At 44.2% G+C, this 16,135-nt stretch overlaps 1 protein-coding gene across 1 annotated transcript in view; it reads right to left on the reverse strand.

Moving 5' to 3' along the window:
• CEP170B (centrosomal protein 170B) overlaps positions 1-16,135 on the reverse strand; it is a 155,210-nt gene that overhangs the window by 76,803 nt on the left and 62,272 nt on the right. Inside the window, exon 7 of the mRNA XM_030214678.1 lies at positions 10,261-10,374. Coding sequence (XP_030070538.1) covers positions 10,261-10,374 — 114 coding nt within the window. The remainder of the gene's footprint in view (positions 1-10,260; positions 10,375-16,135) is intronic.

Below are 16,135 nucleotides of genomic sequence, written 5' to 3' on the forward strand. Positions count from 1 at the left end.
TAGCATTTCGAGCATGCTTATTTTTAGCGTGTGCTAAAAATGCAAGCGTGCCTTTGTAAAAGGGGCCCTAAGTGCAAAATTGAACACTCAAAATTTATAAAACCCGGGGAATTCTGCCTAATACCATAGGGCTGGTGTAAATGATTCAACCTTAAATCTAGGCGTGTTTTCTGCCACTTAGACTAGTATTCTCTAAGGAAAAGCAGGCGTCTATTCTTTATAGATCAAGTTAGAAACAGGCCCCCCTGCTTACTCTCTTATCCTAAAGAATTACCATCCTAGTGCTATGTGTGGAGCAAAAGGGGCAGTTCAAGGGCAATGTGGGGTAGGGTTGCAAAGATGTATAGATTATACATAGAGGTACATCTATTCGGGAGAAGTAGAGACAGTATAGGTACACAGCACAAAGGAAAAACAGATAGGCAAATCTTAACTAAGACGACTAAATTCTTCATATAAACCCAATAAACCAACTCCACTAAGAACACCATGATCTTGCAGAAACTTCTCCGGATGCAAAGAATCAAACAATATACTGAGTCCCCTGAAAAGTAACTCAGCACTTACAGGGGAATCACAAGGAAATTGCTTTTCTTTTGTGCTATGTACCTATAGAACTTATACTTTCCCTACTTCTCCTGTGATGAAAGATTTATTTATTTATTTGGTTGGTTTGTTTGTTTGTTTGTGAACTTGCAATTTGATTATTTCCTTCTGAAATTATCTGTCAGTTTTCCTTTGCACTTTTCGGAAACTGCTTGCCCTGGGATTGTATGGCGTGTTGTCATGATCTGGGTTTCTGCCAGGTACTTGTGACCTGGCCTGGCCACTGTTTGGAAAACAGGATACTGGGCCAGATGGACCACTGGTCTGACCAAGTATGGCTACTCTTATGTTCTTATGAAATGAATATTTCATAAAAGCAATAAAAAAAAGTGAGGATAACTTGGGCTGTTTGAGAGAAACTTATAACTTTATATGTATAGCACTGATATTTAGGGACTTACGTCTATCTTATACAACTCGATATTCAGATATTCTCTGCATACATATGTGCATAATTTACACTTACATATTTGACAGCACTAGCTACACATCTGGTGCCGCTGAATACAGGAATAATTTGAACCATCTAGATCAGATGTTTCCAACTGTTCCCAAGATGATTTACTGAAAATTGATCTGAACATTACTTGTCTTATCTATTATAGAAGCTTAAGCAGCAGAAGTGAAAGAAACACTTCCTAATACCTTGTCCCGAGAGTGAAAGGGACTTTCCAGAGCATACAAAGCTATTACCTCACCTCAAATCTTTTAAATTACCGTGTTCTCTAAAAGGCGCAGGCAAGCGAAAACAAGAGCAGAAAGGTGCACACCATGGACTGCAGGCATTCTTTGCCTCCAGGGACAAAGTGCTCATGCCACAAAACTTCTGCTGCTACCTCCCAAATAAGTTCTGAGGGTGGTGCATAACGAGAGTACATAATAAGCGTGTTCTCTTTCCTTGCGACTGCAGAACTCCCCTGCCCTCAACGCACCCCCTTCCCAATGGAACTCTCTCCACCTCCCCCCCCCCCCCCTCCATTATCCACTCCGCCCCATGCAGTGAGCTCCTTCCTCCCTCTCCCAAAGCTCCCCACAAAATACAGTCCTGGGGTGAGACACACATTGGGGATATGAAAGAGCGCGAGTTTGAGCCATGCAAGTACACTTCATTTGTCTTTCTTTGTAGAAAATTTGCTTTACAAGTAGAACCCCTTGGTTAATTTTTTTTATATTTTTTTTCAAATGCTCTTCAGTCTCATCAAACACATATTCTTAATAAATATATTAGTAAATACTACAGTGCTCAGTTGTGCATACTATCACTCCGCATGATTGACTATAATATGTAATCACTCATACATCACTGCACTGTGTCCCTACCTGCCTCCAAGGTCAAAGAAAAAAATTTTTGTTGCAAATATGGCAATCAGTTATTGATTTTTTTTTTAATTTTTAAGAAGTCTTTAATAACAGGTAATACAAAACATCTGAAACATAATGCACAATGCAAATCATGTTACATGTCACTTATGTAGGCCAACATTCTCTTAGGATATCACGAATATAACAGTTCTTACAGTATTGAAATGTCAAATAAAGTATTCAGATTTACAATACCAAAACTTCACTTTTTCAGAGTTTTTATTTGTATTTACTGGTCCCCGCTTCATATTCTCTCTGGTCACATATATCCCCATCCCACCCTCCCTCCCCCTCCCACCCACCCTTCCGGCACCACCTTAACAGAAAACTTTAGTCGATTTATACATGAAGGAGAAAAGAGTCCCAGATCTGGTGCCATCTACATATTTGATTACGCCTTTCCGCTAGAAGTTTTTCCATCTCACAGACCTGCCTCAGTCTTTGGACCCATCTGGTAATGGGCGGAGTCATGGGCTGTTTCCAATGAGCAGCAATTATAACTCTTGCAGCGGTTATAGCCTGTCCCACAAATATGTGCTGAGTTCTAGAAAGACCTGCAGCTCCCCCAAAGAATAAGAAGAAGGTTGGGCTCCATGGTATTGGGCTTCCCGTCCACCTCTGTAGTCTGCTGTGGATTGATCTCCAATAAGCCCTGACCCTCTTACAGGTCCACCATATGTGTCCAGCTGTGCCCCGCACCCCACAACCCCTCCAGCACAGCCCCGTCAGTGTGGGGTATATGCGCTGGAGACGCTCAGGCGTCAAGTACCAACGATACAGCACCTTCACCGCATTTTCCTTGAAGGGCACATGAGACGACACTCTCACCACAGCCCGCTCCATCCTCTCCCATAATGCCTCCTCCAAGTCTATGCCCAGCTCCCTCTGCCAACTCTTCCTATGAAGTGTATAATTCGGGGATTGCCTGTTAATAATGTGATAAAGGCGAGAGACCAGCCCAGTAGTCTTGGGTGGACCCTCACAGATAGTCTCTAGTGCTGTTTGCTCCCTGGCCATAACCTCCCGAACCACCCTTGTCTTAAGAAAGGAAGCCAATTGGAGATAGGCGTACCGGTCAGACCCCACTATCGGGAACTTCTCAAGGGCTGCTGGATAAGACAACAAATTCTCACCCTCAAATAGTTGACCCCACATTCGTAGACCCCCAGTGTACCATCTTGTGAATACTCCTTTTGTCGTTCCGGGGTAAAACAGTGGGTTATAGGCTATGGGGGACAGACGAGACAATGTTGTACGTCGGTGTAAGAACATGCTATCCCAGTTTGAAAGGGTGACATATACTGAAGGACAGAGTCCTGCCTCCAGGGATCTAAAAGAGCCCGGGATCCACATGAGAGCCCCTAATGACCTTTCACCCAAAGTGTATTGTTCAAGCTGCACCCACTGCCTATCGGGATAGTCCTGAAACCATTCCACTGCCGCGCGTGCCTGGACTGCTCTATAATACCAAGCCAAGTTAGGTACTCCCAGCCCTCCTCTCGCCCTATCCTGATACAGGACCGTGCGTGCCAAGCGCGGACGCTTTCCCGCCCAGATAAAGCGCATAATACGGTCCTGTAGCATTGATAAAAATTTACGTGGCATTTTGATTGGGAGAGCCTGAAATAGATAAAGCAGGCGCGGCAGGACATTCATCTTTACTGCTGCTATTCGGCCAAACCATGAGAGAGCAATATCCCCCCATTTACCCAAGTCCTCAATAAGTGCCTCTGCCAACCCTTTATAATTAACCGAAAAAAGATCCGAGAGGTCTGCTGTCAGATTAACCCCCAGATAGCGAATGCTCTTGTCCGCCCATCTGAAGGCATAGGAAGTCCTCAATGACTCCATGAGCTCCGTCGGAAGGGTTACGTTCAAAACTTCAGATTTGGACATATTAACTTTAAATCCCGACACAGTCGAGTATGCCTCTATCTCCCGCAGAAGCCCAGGGAAAGTGGTCAGGGGGTGAGTGACAAATAACAAGACATCGTCTGCGAAGAGGGCTAGTTTATGTGTTCTCCCACCCATGGAGAGTCCTGATATATTTGGATTGGCTCTAAGCCTGGTTGCAAATGGCTCCATTACCATCGCAAATAATAGAGGGGACAAAGGGCAGCCCTGTCTAGTGCCTCTATGTAAAGGTATCATCCCTGAGTTACCCCCGTTTACACGAATACAGGCTTTAGGGGAGCTGTAGAATGCCTGGATCCATTCACGGAACTGCGGTCCTATCCCAAAGGTCTCCATCACCTTGTACATGAATGGCCAATGCACTCGATCGAAGGCCTTTTCAGCGTCCAAGCTAAGAAGGCAAAGAGGCCTCCTCATTCTCCTAGCCAGGTACATTAAATCGACCACTCGCCTAGTATTATCAGTAGCTTTTCTATAGGGGACAAATCCCACCTGATCAGGGTGGATAATACCTGGGAGCAAGGGTGCCAATCGATTAGCCAGGACTTTAGCTAGGATTTTGACATCAGCGTTTAAGACGGATATAGGGCGAAAGGACCCGCATTCCTTGTGATCTTTATTTGGCTTGGGCAGTACCGCAATCCACGCTTCCAACATGGAAGTGGGCAAAGACTCCCCTTTCCCAATTAAGTTAAATAAGTCGGCTAAGAGTGGGGCTAATTCGGTGGTATATTTCTTATAGAATTCGTTAGGGAAACCGTCTAACCCTGGTGATTTACATGAGGGTAGGTGTTGGATGGCTTTTTGTACCTCAACCGGAGTGACCGGCGCATCTAGGGCTGCCCTTTGCTGACTGGTTATGGAGGCCAATTCACTCTCCACCAGGTAATCCAAGATAGTATCTTCAGGTGGGTTCGTCTCCTGGTCATATAGTTCCTGATAAAATTCGCTAAAGCGCCTCCGTATGGCCTCAGATGTATTCAGCAACTCGCCTTTCGAGTCCCTAATGTGGGTGACCGTTCGGTCCACTCTTTGCCTGCGCAGCTTTATAGCCAGGAGGCGGCCTGCCTTATTAGTAAACTCGTATGATCGAACTTTATTTCTGGATTGTAGCCAACTTAGCTGTTCGGAGTAGATAGAGTCCAGCTGGAGCCTCTGTCCACGCAGCTCCTCCAAAACAGCAGGGGAGCCACTTAGTTTGTGCTGTGCCTCCAGGATCCTAATCCTTTCCAGGCACTGCGCCAGCTGGGCCCTACGAACCCTCGCTCGCCTACTAGCTATCTGTATAAAGTAGCCTCTTGAGACTGCCTTCATAGCATCCCACACCACACTGAGGGGAGGACCCGATTCCATGTTTAGCTCCAAGTACTCTTTCAGGACCTTCCTATAACCCTCCACCACCTCCCCCTCCAGTAATAGATCTGTGTTGTGTCCATCTTTGGTCTTTGACCTCTGCTCTGATGGTCGGCAGGGTTACCCAAACTGGGGCATGGTCTGAGATTGTTATGCTGCCAATTTCTGCTTTCGGGCCCCTCTCTGCTAATGTGACGTCAAGGAAGAGGTAATCGATCCGGGAGTATGACTTATGTACAGGAGAGAAAAAAGTGTAGTCCCTAGTTGTCATATGACTTAGTCTCCAAACATCCAGGGTCCCTAATGTGTGAACCATAGAGCCCAGCGCCAGTGAGTCCCTAGATATCAGGTGCTGAGGTCTCCCGGATCTGTCCAACACAGAATCCATAACTTCGTTAAGTCACCCCCCATAATCAAAGAGCCCCGGGTAAATGTAGCTAGTATGTTTTTCACTTTAGTGTAGAAGGTCCCCTGATGCTCATTTGGGGCGTATATCGATGCAAGCGTGAGGTCTACCTGATCCAGAACAATTTGCAAGAGCAAAAAACGACCTCCCGGGTCTCGCCTAATTCTCATTATTTGGGCCGATATTGATTTATGGAACAAAACTGCCACCCCACGTTTTCTAGAGTCGTCGGCAGAGGAAGCGAAGAAGGCGCTTGGGTATTCTGGGTGGGCTAACAATCGCTCATGTGCCCTGCGGAAATGAGTCTCCTGCAATAATACAATGTGCGGCTTCAGCAGCTGCAGCTCTTTGAAAAATTTCTGCCTTTTCTGAGGCATGTTCAGCCCCTTAACATTATATGATAAAATTTTTAAGTCTGTACTCATTCCTGGGATGTTACATCAGCTGTGTTTCCCACTAGGTGGGATCCATCCACTTCATGTCTTTGTGCTATCCAGTGCCAGTTGTGCCCCCAACCCTCCCCAGTCCTCCCTCCCCCCAGCGATAACCCCCCCCCCTTCCCTTACCCACCTCATCCCCCCCTGTCTGACACCAACTAGAGGGCTCAAGTCCCAATAGTGGGAGATGAGGAAGTGACACACCAGCGTCCAGGCGACCCAGCCCCCCCGCCCCTCCCCGAAGTTCCCTATGTCATCACCAGGGTCAAGAACCCAGATTGGGCAGCCATAGCCACCCATCCACATATTTGGTCCCTGCCCGCCATCCATCACCTTAAACTTTCCCTCTTCTCAATCTCTTATAGCTATATAGCATCATACACAGAGTGTCCCACAGCCTTGATTGCCATTTCATCTATTAATTAAAGAGTTAAAGTTCACTTATGCAAGAGATGGCAATAATAAACAAAGAATAAAACATATTCAAACTTGAGACAGAGGGTAACGTTAATTACTCTCTGCATCATTACCAACCAGGAGATCAGTATCAGCCAGTGTTCCTCTGGCCAATTTTTGGATAAGTCCTTTGATAGAGTGATTCCACCAGGTTACCGCTTCAGTTCAGGTTTCTTCCACAGCCACTTTTCTTTTTGGAATATTCCTTTTAGGTGTGGCAGGGATCCTTTGCCACTTTTGGAGCTTGGTTTTCGTGGCTGGCGCTAGGGCGCCTGGTGGTTTGTTCGTCTGCACCAGGCCTGCCCCATGCAGTGATTTCCAAGCTTCTGTCATCGATGTAACTCTCAATTTGACACCCTGTAGCGTGTAATTCAAGGAGAAAGGAAAGCCCCATCTGTATGTTATCTGCTCTTTGGCTAGAATGTCCAGAACTGGTTTCATAAGACGTCTTTGTTGCAGGGTGAACTGTGATAAGTCTTGATACACAGATATTTTAGACCCACCATATTCCAGGTTGGGCATTTTCCTGGCACAGTTGAGCAGTTGTTCCTTTATTTCATACCAGTGGAACCGGGTGATAATATCCCGTGCTCTGTTTTCCTGCCGCTGACCCAAGGATCTATGTGCTCTATCGATCTCAATCTTGATCCCTGCAGCCTCGGCCCCCAAGCTGGCGCACATTGTCTGTACAATCTGTATAACATCCTCTGTCTCTCCGCCCTCAGGAACTCCCCGAAATCTGAGGTTGTTTCTCCTTCCCCTGTTTTCAAGATCGTCAAGCTTATAGGTTAGATCTATGTGCTTTTGATCTAAGGCTTGGAGATGGGTCTCGTGTGAATGTATGGACTCAGAATGCTCTTCCAGCTTAGTCTCTACCTCTTCAACTCTGTTCCCCAGCTCGCGGAGATCAGAGCTCAGCGTCTCCATTCTATCCAGAATCTCATCCCTCGACTTGTTTATATCTGCTTGTATACCAGACAGTATCTGGCGAAGTTCGCCTGAGATTCCTTTTTTAGTATGTGGTTTCCGCGATTCCGCTAAAGACAGCGCTGAGTCAGAGTCAGAGGGAGAGACCGGCGCCATTACCTCGTGGCGCTTCGCGGTTTTAGACGATCCGCCGCCTGCTGACTTCTCCTGCTCTTTAGCTCGCGCCGAAGACGCTTTACTCATCCTGCTTTCAATGGGGAGCAACTAGGAACACTGCAGGCAGTACCAAAAAGGTTGGTGATAGCTTTTTATTGCTTTTGTAGTTATCGAGGAACGGGAGCTAGAACGCTAGGCAGCCATCAACATCAGTGACGTCACTTCCTCCCTCAGTTATTGATTTTTAAAGTACTGATTGCCATATTTGCGACAAAAAGTTTTTTTCTTTGATCTTGGAGGCAGGTAGGGACACAGTGCAGTGATGTATGAGTGATTACATATTATAGTCAATCATGCGGAGTGATTGTTAATATGCACAACTGAGCACTGTAGTATTTACTAATATATTTATTAAGAATAAGAGTTTGATGAGACTGAAGAACATTTGAAAAAAAAATAAAAAAAATTAACCAAGGGGTTCTACTTGTAAAGCAAATATTTGTCTTGTGAAAACAGAAGAGTACTAGTTACCCCAGATATTCTTCACTGTTTCTTTGTATAAAGACATATATTTAATCTTTTATTACATTTGAGCCTGCAAATAGGTGGGAAAATGTGGGATACAAGCAGTGCTTTTTTTGTGCCGGTACGCAACGGTACGGCGTACCGGCACCTTTTTTTTTTGCTCCCCCCGCCCCGTGAGTCCATGTCCCGCACGCAGCGCCAGCCCCCATTTCCGGCCGCTGCTGCTTCTCCTGTTGAGCAGCAGCGGCCGCTACACAAAGAAAAAGATTTTTTAAAAACTTCAAACCTGGCTGAAACGCGGCACCCCGGCACTGTAGACAGCCATTAGGCATTGGCTGTTGCCCCGCAGCCGCTCCTCCTCTTGCCTCTACGTCACTACGCTCCTCCGGGGTCTTCCTGCAGGGGCAGTGACGTAGAGGCAAGAGGAGGAGCGGCTGCGGGGCAACAGCCAATGCCTAATGGCTGTCTACAGTGCCGGGGTGCCGCGTTTCAGCCAGGTTTCTTTTTTTTTTTTTTTTTTTAAATCTTCTTTTTCTTTGTGTAGCGGCCGCTGCTGCTCAACAGGAGAAGCAGCAGCGGCCGGAAATAGGGGCTGGTGCCGCGTGCGTCGCGACTTCGCGTCGTTCGCGGGAAACTTGGCAGGGAGAGGGAAACCAACAGAGGGAAGGATTGGGGAGAGAGAGAAAGAGGGAAACCAACAGAGGGAAGGATTGGGGAGAGAGAGAAAGAGGGAAAACCAGAGAGGGAGGGATTGGGGAGAGAGAGAAAGAGGGAAAGATTGGGGAGAGAGAGAAAGAGGGAAAACAACAGAGGGAAGGATTGGGGAGAGAGAGAAAGAGGGAAAACCAGAGAGGGAGGGATTGGGGAGAGAGAGAAAGAGGGAAAGATTGGGGAGAGAGAGAAAGAGGGAAAACAACAGAGGGAAGGATTGGGGAGAGAGAGAAAGAAAGAGGGAAAACAACAGAGAGAAGGATTGGGGGAGAGAGAGGGGAAAACAGATGGAAGGATGGGGAGAGAGAGGGAAAAACAGATGGAAGGATTGGGGAGAGAGGGAAAAACAGATGGAAGGATGGGGAAAGAGAGAGGGAAAACAGATGGAAGGATGGGGAGAGAAAGCAGAGCTGCTAGATGGAAAAGGGGAATAGAGAAAGACTGGAGAATAAGAGGAAGGGGCATGGGGAGAACAAGGGTGAGGAAAAGATGAAAAGCCACAGGTAGATGAAGGAAATTAAAGAATGGATAGTAAGAATGAATTAAATCTGGACAGAGAGAGAGAGCCTGAAAAATATTGAAGAAAGCAAAGAAAAAGGAGACAAAAATGACAAATGGCACAGAAGAGTTAAGCGAAAACAAAGGAAAGGAGAATCACAGACTGGGACCAATATGGAAAGAAAAACAGTCACCAGACAACAAAAGTAGAAAAAAAATCATTTTATTTTCATTTTAGTGTTTGTAATATGTCCAATTTGAGAATTTACATTGGCTGTCTTATTTTGCACTGGGTATACTGGAGCTGTAAGAGCTTACAGAGATTATTTATAATGAAAAAAATCACGTTATTTTTTTCTCCTATAGTACTGTAATATTTTCAATGATGTCTGTTTATATGCGCCATGGCTGGTATAGGGGGTGTGGTTAATGTGGGTGTGGCTATCATAGGGGTGGAGCCATATGTGGTGACCCCGCCCATAATGAGTACCGGCACCTTTTTTTCTACAAAAAAAAGCACTGGATACAAGTGCAATAAATACCAGGAAATGTGCACACAAGCATCCGCAATGCATAAGTGAAAAATTATAGATGAATGTCAAGTGAATAAAGGTGCCCCTGCAGTACCTACCACAAATAGCATCTAATAATACAGAAAGAAAGAAGAAGAAAAAAAAAGCACAGGCAAGTCCAAAATCTCATGAAACTGCAGCTTGGATGTCGTCATTACTGTCATTTGAATTTCTAGGCCACGGCATATTTTCAAAGCACTTAGCCTTCCAAAGTTCCATAGAAACCTATGGAAGTTTGGAAGGCTAAGTGCTTTGAAAATATGCCTGTTCATCTCTAACCACTCACACCCCAGCCGGTTAACAACAAGAAATTATGCAAGTATCCAAAAACTGTCACCTGGGTAATGTTCTTCTTGCCTTCTGTCTTCATGTCTATCCAGCTTGTTTTTCTCATCATCCTCCCCCCACCAGGAAGGCTGTCCATAAAGGGGGGTGCGGTACACAGTAGTCTCTAAGTGGGGGGAAAAAATAAAAAACACTTTGGACCATCTTGTTAGACCTGCAGATTCTTTGTTGGCTCTCTCTCACATTAAAAACTTTCTTTTATTCTGAGGGCAGCACTTACTCAGAACTAATAGTAGGGGAAAGGGGAGGTTTACAACATGGAAATCTTATTCAGGGATCAGTACATCCAATATATTATATGATTTTTTTTTTACCTTAAGCTCAGCTTTGCAAGTTTTCTCTTGACACGCTAATGATTAGGTTTTAGCTACTACAATAGCCTAAACAAACAATTTAAAGGGGTAGATCGCAGCCTTTTAACAAATTGATGCCATGCATCTGGGTACTCCAAAATTATTATTCAGCTAGTCTTGTCAAAAGTATCATGTTTCAGCTATCACATTATAAGCAAAGGGTCAGCAAAGGTTCAAGCAACTCGCAATCACAGTGACAACCCACCTTTGCTCTCCATCTTAAATATCCGCTTTGCAATTAATTCCCTTTAGCACTGCCCTATCAGCACCAGAGGAAATACGAAGGAACGCCAAAGGTCAGGGCCAAATGAGGCTCTGAATGAAAACCAGTTAAGCCCAACTATTCCTTCTTGTCATAAATCTTTTCAATTTTCAGCTAGTTGAGTACTACTACTACTACTACTTAACATTTCTAGAGCGCTACTAGGGTTACGCAGCACTGTACAGTTTAACAAAGAAGGACAGTCCCTGCTCATAGGAGCTTACAATCTAACACGATAACTCATGTCCCGGAACACAGGAGCAGGAGAGCGACACACTAAAAGGAGGAGCAGATGCAGGAAGGTAAGGGGTGGTGGCGGCAGCCTGAGTTTGGGGGGTGGGGGGCAGCAGCCCTGCCCCGGCTCTGTTGTTCGGCAGCCCTGGACTCACATTATTTAAAGTACTGCAAAGATATGGCAATTCTACTTTACTCAAAAATTCACAAAACTGTACAGAGTATAAGAAATCAGAAACTATCAAATTGCTTAGCAATACTCTGATGATAAACTGCAATTCAAGCACTCAGTCTAGATTCCAATACATACTAAAAAGTAAGTTCTTAATGTGCATTATTCCCCCTAATTCTAGAATTTTGTGTGCCCATTTTCGAGCCTGGCATGCAAAATTGCACATGCAAATTATAGAATACTAAAAACAAAAAAAGTGTGTACACACCAAGGGAAACTGAAGCTGGCATATACACAGGTTTTACTTAACAAAAACGGCCTCAAATCTCCAGGGGTGTCAAAAGGCAAAACAAAACGCCTCCTATTAGGAGTCTAATTCTATCACTGGTCTGAAAAGGGGCATGAAAAAAAAAAAAAAAACCACCTCTAAACAGAGAAAAAAGCTCTGCCAAAAAAAATAAAAATAATAATAAAAAAAAAATGCACCCAAAAGAAGCCAAAAATACTCTTCTAGAACCAGCCACAATGTCCGTCAGTGCAAAACCAAAAACGCTCCCAGCAAAACACTGTGCACAGAAAAATTCAAGAACGTCCCACTTATCTTTAAGTTTCTCAATCCGTGGTTCAGCATACAATGTCCCGTGCTCAAGACTCTAAACTTCAACGCACAGTAATCCAAACAACCCCTATTTTTTTTTGCAGTTATTCACATTTATTTATGCTTACTGTACACCACCTTGAGTGAATTCTTTCAAAATAATGGTAAATAAATCCTAATAAATAAATTAGTATACTGTCAGTATTCTATAACCTCAGCACGTAATTCCTTTAGCGTGCAACTACTAGAGGGTATGGACGCGAGAGGTACACGGGCAGGTCAAGGGCGTAGGCGCATGTGTTACTAAATATTTGGAATAGCCGTGAGAATTTATTTATTTAAAATATTTATTAACTGCGCTATCCACAGTTCTAGGCAGTATACAAAACAGAACATACATAATGCATTAAACAGTCAAAAACAGCAAATAATACTCAATAGAACACATCATAATACACACCAGTGTCTTGCTTGGCAAACATAGTACATCTAACCAAAATGTCGTGCCTAAGTAAAGAAAGTCAAATTAAACAGGTGTGCTTTCAACAGTTTCCTAAACTGTAACAGAGAATTGATGCTTGGGAGCTCAAAAGGCAACGCATTCCAGAGTCGCACGGTAGATATCATGCCTGATCTGCTTAAAAGTACATCTAACAATAATTTGTCAACTGATATCAGACTACGACATGGATGTTACCTTTTTTTACACTAGCCACTGAGCTAGCAAGTGCTCGCATCTAAAGCTAGTCGCCAACTGCGGACTTAGTCTAATATTCTATACTAGCAATTACAAGTGTGATCGCCATTATAGAATTCATGCTTGCTAGACAGCATCCCAGCGCCTAACTTAAGCGACCTTTAAATAATTGCCCCCCCCCCCCCCCCCATGTGGCCACACAACAATAAATTCTAAACATACCACCAAGCACCATTCTTTCAAAAACTAGTATTTCACGTCTACAAAACAGGATTTCCACTACGCCACGATAAGGAACCAAATAGCAAGTGCTGTCCTATGGGGAGCAATTTTACAAAGGAGTGTGGTATGTAAAATGGAAAAGGCCTTGTATAACACTGTTCTGTGGTGTTATGTGCAATAAAAAAAATTGCAGCCATTCTTAGGGCATAGTAGAACTGAAATTACAGTCTACCCACACATTTTATAAGTGAATACACAAACACACACCAGCTCCAGAGCAGGTGTAAACCTGTACATTTGCAATTTGTGCATTACTGGGGCTGGTTCTGTGCACTGTTTGAGGCATTGCCTTTGCATGTATTATTTTAAGTCTGTTTTTATAGTTACAAAATCAAACCCATGTCAGGAACAAGGGAACAAGAACCTATATCAAAAACAATTCTATAAGAATAGGTTGCAGTAGGCCAGCTGACACAGCACTGTTTTCCCAAATTCCAGGGTTGAATCCCATTTCTACTAGTCATTCAATATAAATCATACACGTCACTTAATCTTCCCACGGTTAGACACCGTCTGTACTCTGCCTCAGTTCCAATTCCTTTATGCAGAGAAGAAACAACACAACTGAAGGCAATGGAGAGTACATAAGAGGAAATTATTTTAAAAAACTCCAACCTCAGCCACACCAGATTGATAGAAAGACACCACATATTCTGTCTTGTTTTTCCTTGTATTACTACTACCTGTTTAAAAGTTGACTCATCAACTCCCTAAATGTGGGCTAGTGGTTAATATTTGTTTCCTTATAGTAAAATTTTTAGTTAATATCTGTTACAGCCTATTTTACTTTTATCTTTATGGGAAATGTATATTTCATAAAAGCAAAAAAAAAAAAAAGTCACCACCATTCATCCAAACGCTTATGATCCCAATGTAATAAAAATGTGAGCAAACATCCTGTTCTAGTGCAGACTCTTTTACACACTTTAAAAAAACACACGTTAACACCAAGAGGGGCATAATCGAACGGGGCGCCCAAGTTTTCCTGAGGACATCCCCACGGAGGGGCGGGGAAACCCGTATTATCGAAACAAGATGGGTGGCCATCTTTCATTTCGATAATACAGTCGGGGATGCCCAAATCTCAACATTTAGGTCGACCTTAGAGATGGTTGCCCCCGATTTTCGGCGATAATGGAAACCGAGGACGACCATCTCAGAAACGACCAAATGCAAGCCCTTTGGTCATGGGAGGAGCCAGCATTCGTAGTGCACTGGTCCCCCTCACATGCCAGGACACCAACCGGGCACCCTAGGGGGCACTGCAGTGGACTTCAGAAAAAGCTCCCAGGTGCATCGCTCCCTTACCTTGTGTGCTGAGCCCCCCCCAAAACCCACTCCCCATAACTGTACACCACTACCATAGCCCTTAGGGATGAAGGGGGGCACCTAGATGTGGGTACAGTGGGTTTGTGGTGGGTTTTGGAGGGCTCACATTTACCACCACAAGTTTAACAGGTAGGGGGGGGATGGGCCTGGGTCTGCCTGCCTGACATGCACTGCAGTACCCACTAAAACTGCTCCGGGGACCTGCATACTGCTGTCATGGACCTGAGTATGACATCTAAGGCTGGCACAAAATATTTTTAAAGATATATTTTTGGAGGGTGAGAGGGGGAGTAAGGGGAGGTCATCCCCGATTCCCTCTGGTGGTCATCTGGTCATTTAGGGCACATTTTTTGGCTTGGTCATAAAAAAAAAGGACCAAGTAAAGTCGTCCAAGTGTTCGTCAGAGATGCCCTTCTTTTTTCCATTATCGGCCGAGGACACCCATGTGTTAAACACGCCCTAGTCCCGCCTTTGCTATGCTTCCAACACACCCCCGTGAACTTTGGTCATCCCCGCGACAAAAAGCAGTTGAGGACGCCCAAAATCGGCTTTCGATTATGCCGATTTGGACGACCCTGTGAGGATGCCCATCTTGCAATGTGTGTCAAAAGATGGCCGCCCTTCTCTTTCGAAAATAAGCCTGCAAGCGTACTAAATAAAAAATTTTGTAACCTTCCATCAGAGAGATGGGCTGGGTATCAGATGGCCCAGGTTTAAATCCTACAATAGCTCCTTGTGGCCTTGGGCAAATCAATTAACCCTCCATGCTTTGGAAGGCGGCAACTGGAAGGTGGCAATTGCAAGCCCCTCCTTAATCATGCCAAGAAAACCACAAAGGGGGGGGTGCCCTCATTACACTGTTGCCAGAAGTAAGTTCAGCTCGAGATCACATCTAGAACTCCACCACCACCGCCGCCTCATTTTAAGAATCGCTGCCGTGAGTGCACTGCTGAGTGGTTCACCAGAAACTCATCATGTGCCAGGGTGGTGCAGTGTCCCAGTTACCTGAAATCCAGCATGGTTAATTGAATATAGTATGCAATGTACTGGCTTGTTGCCTAAACAGACAAGGCAGATTACAACTCCCAAAATAACTTTAAACCCTTAATACTCATGAGTGAAAGTAATTCTGGTTTCTATGAGGTTTTGGGGGGGGGGGGGGTTGGCCTTGAATATTATTCATTTTTTCACGTACTGCTTAAAATGATACACATACCAAAGCAGTGTACAATTCCAAAATTAAATATTAAAGGAAGAAAGGAACATCGACTGTTGACAGAACAGATTTCCACACTCATCACAATAACAAGATACATCTAATAAAATAAAATAAAATTCCAGAACACAAAATCAGAGTATTCTCCACAACAAGCCTTGTACATTAATTCTTTATTCAACATTTGGTCAATATATATAGTAGATAAATTAAAAGGATCCCAAAATACTGGCAAAGCATTTGAACACAGTAAACGTGTCTGCAGAAAGAAATGCAAACAAATGATTTCATTGCTAAGTTTGTCCCGCTCCTTTGCTATAACCACAGTTAGTCATTTGGCTTAAAGGTCTTTGAAGAAAAAAAAATAAAAGACAACCTGTGATTGTTAAATAAACAGTGCAAGGCCTGTGGCTAAGTCATGGCACAATATAACCTAATTGTTCCCCTTTCTGGTCGGCTGCTGAGGTGCACAAAAACCCCAGTGACATTAAAACAAGAATAAAATACAGAAGAGGTCCTTTTAGACTATGGAAACAAAATCGGAACAGAGCAGGATTTAATGAGATGCAGAGTTTCTGCCTTTTCCTACAGAACAAAAGGCAGCCTCCCCAACCCCTTCCCCTCCCTTTTAATGAACTGTAAACAACTGTGGAGCTGGCACGTGATTCTTGCCTGCAACTCATCTTCCGGATTTCTTGTAAAAAAAAAAATTTCTGTGGAGCAA

This window comes from Microcaecilia unicolor, chromosome 9 (assembly GCF_901765095.1).
Source record: "Microcaecilia unicolor chromosome 9, aMicUni1.1, whole genome shotgun sequence".
Lineage (NCBI taxonomy): Eukaryota > Metazoa > Chordata > Amphibia > Gymnophiona > Siphonopidae > Microcaecilia > Microcaecilia unicolor.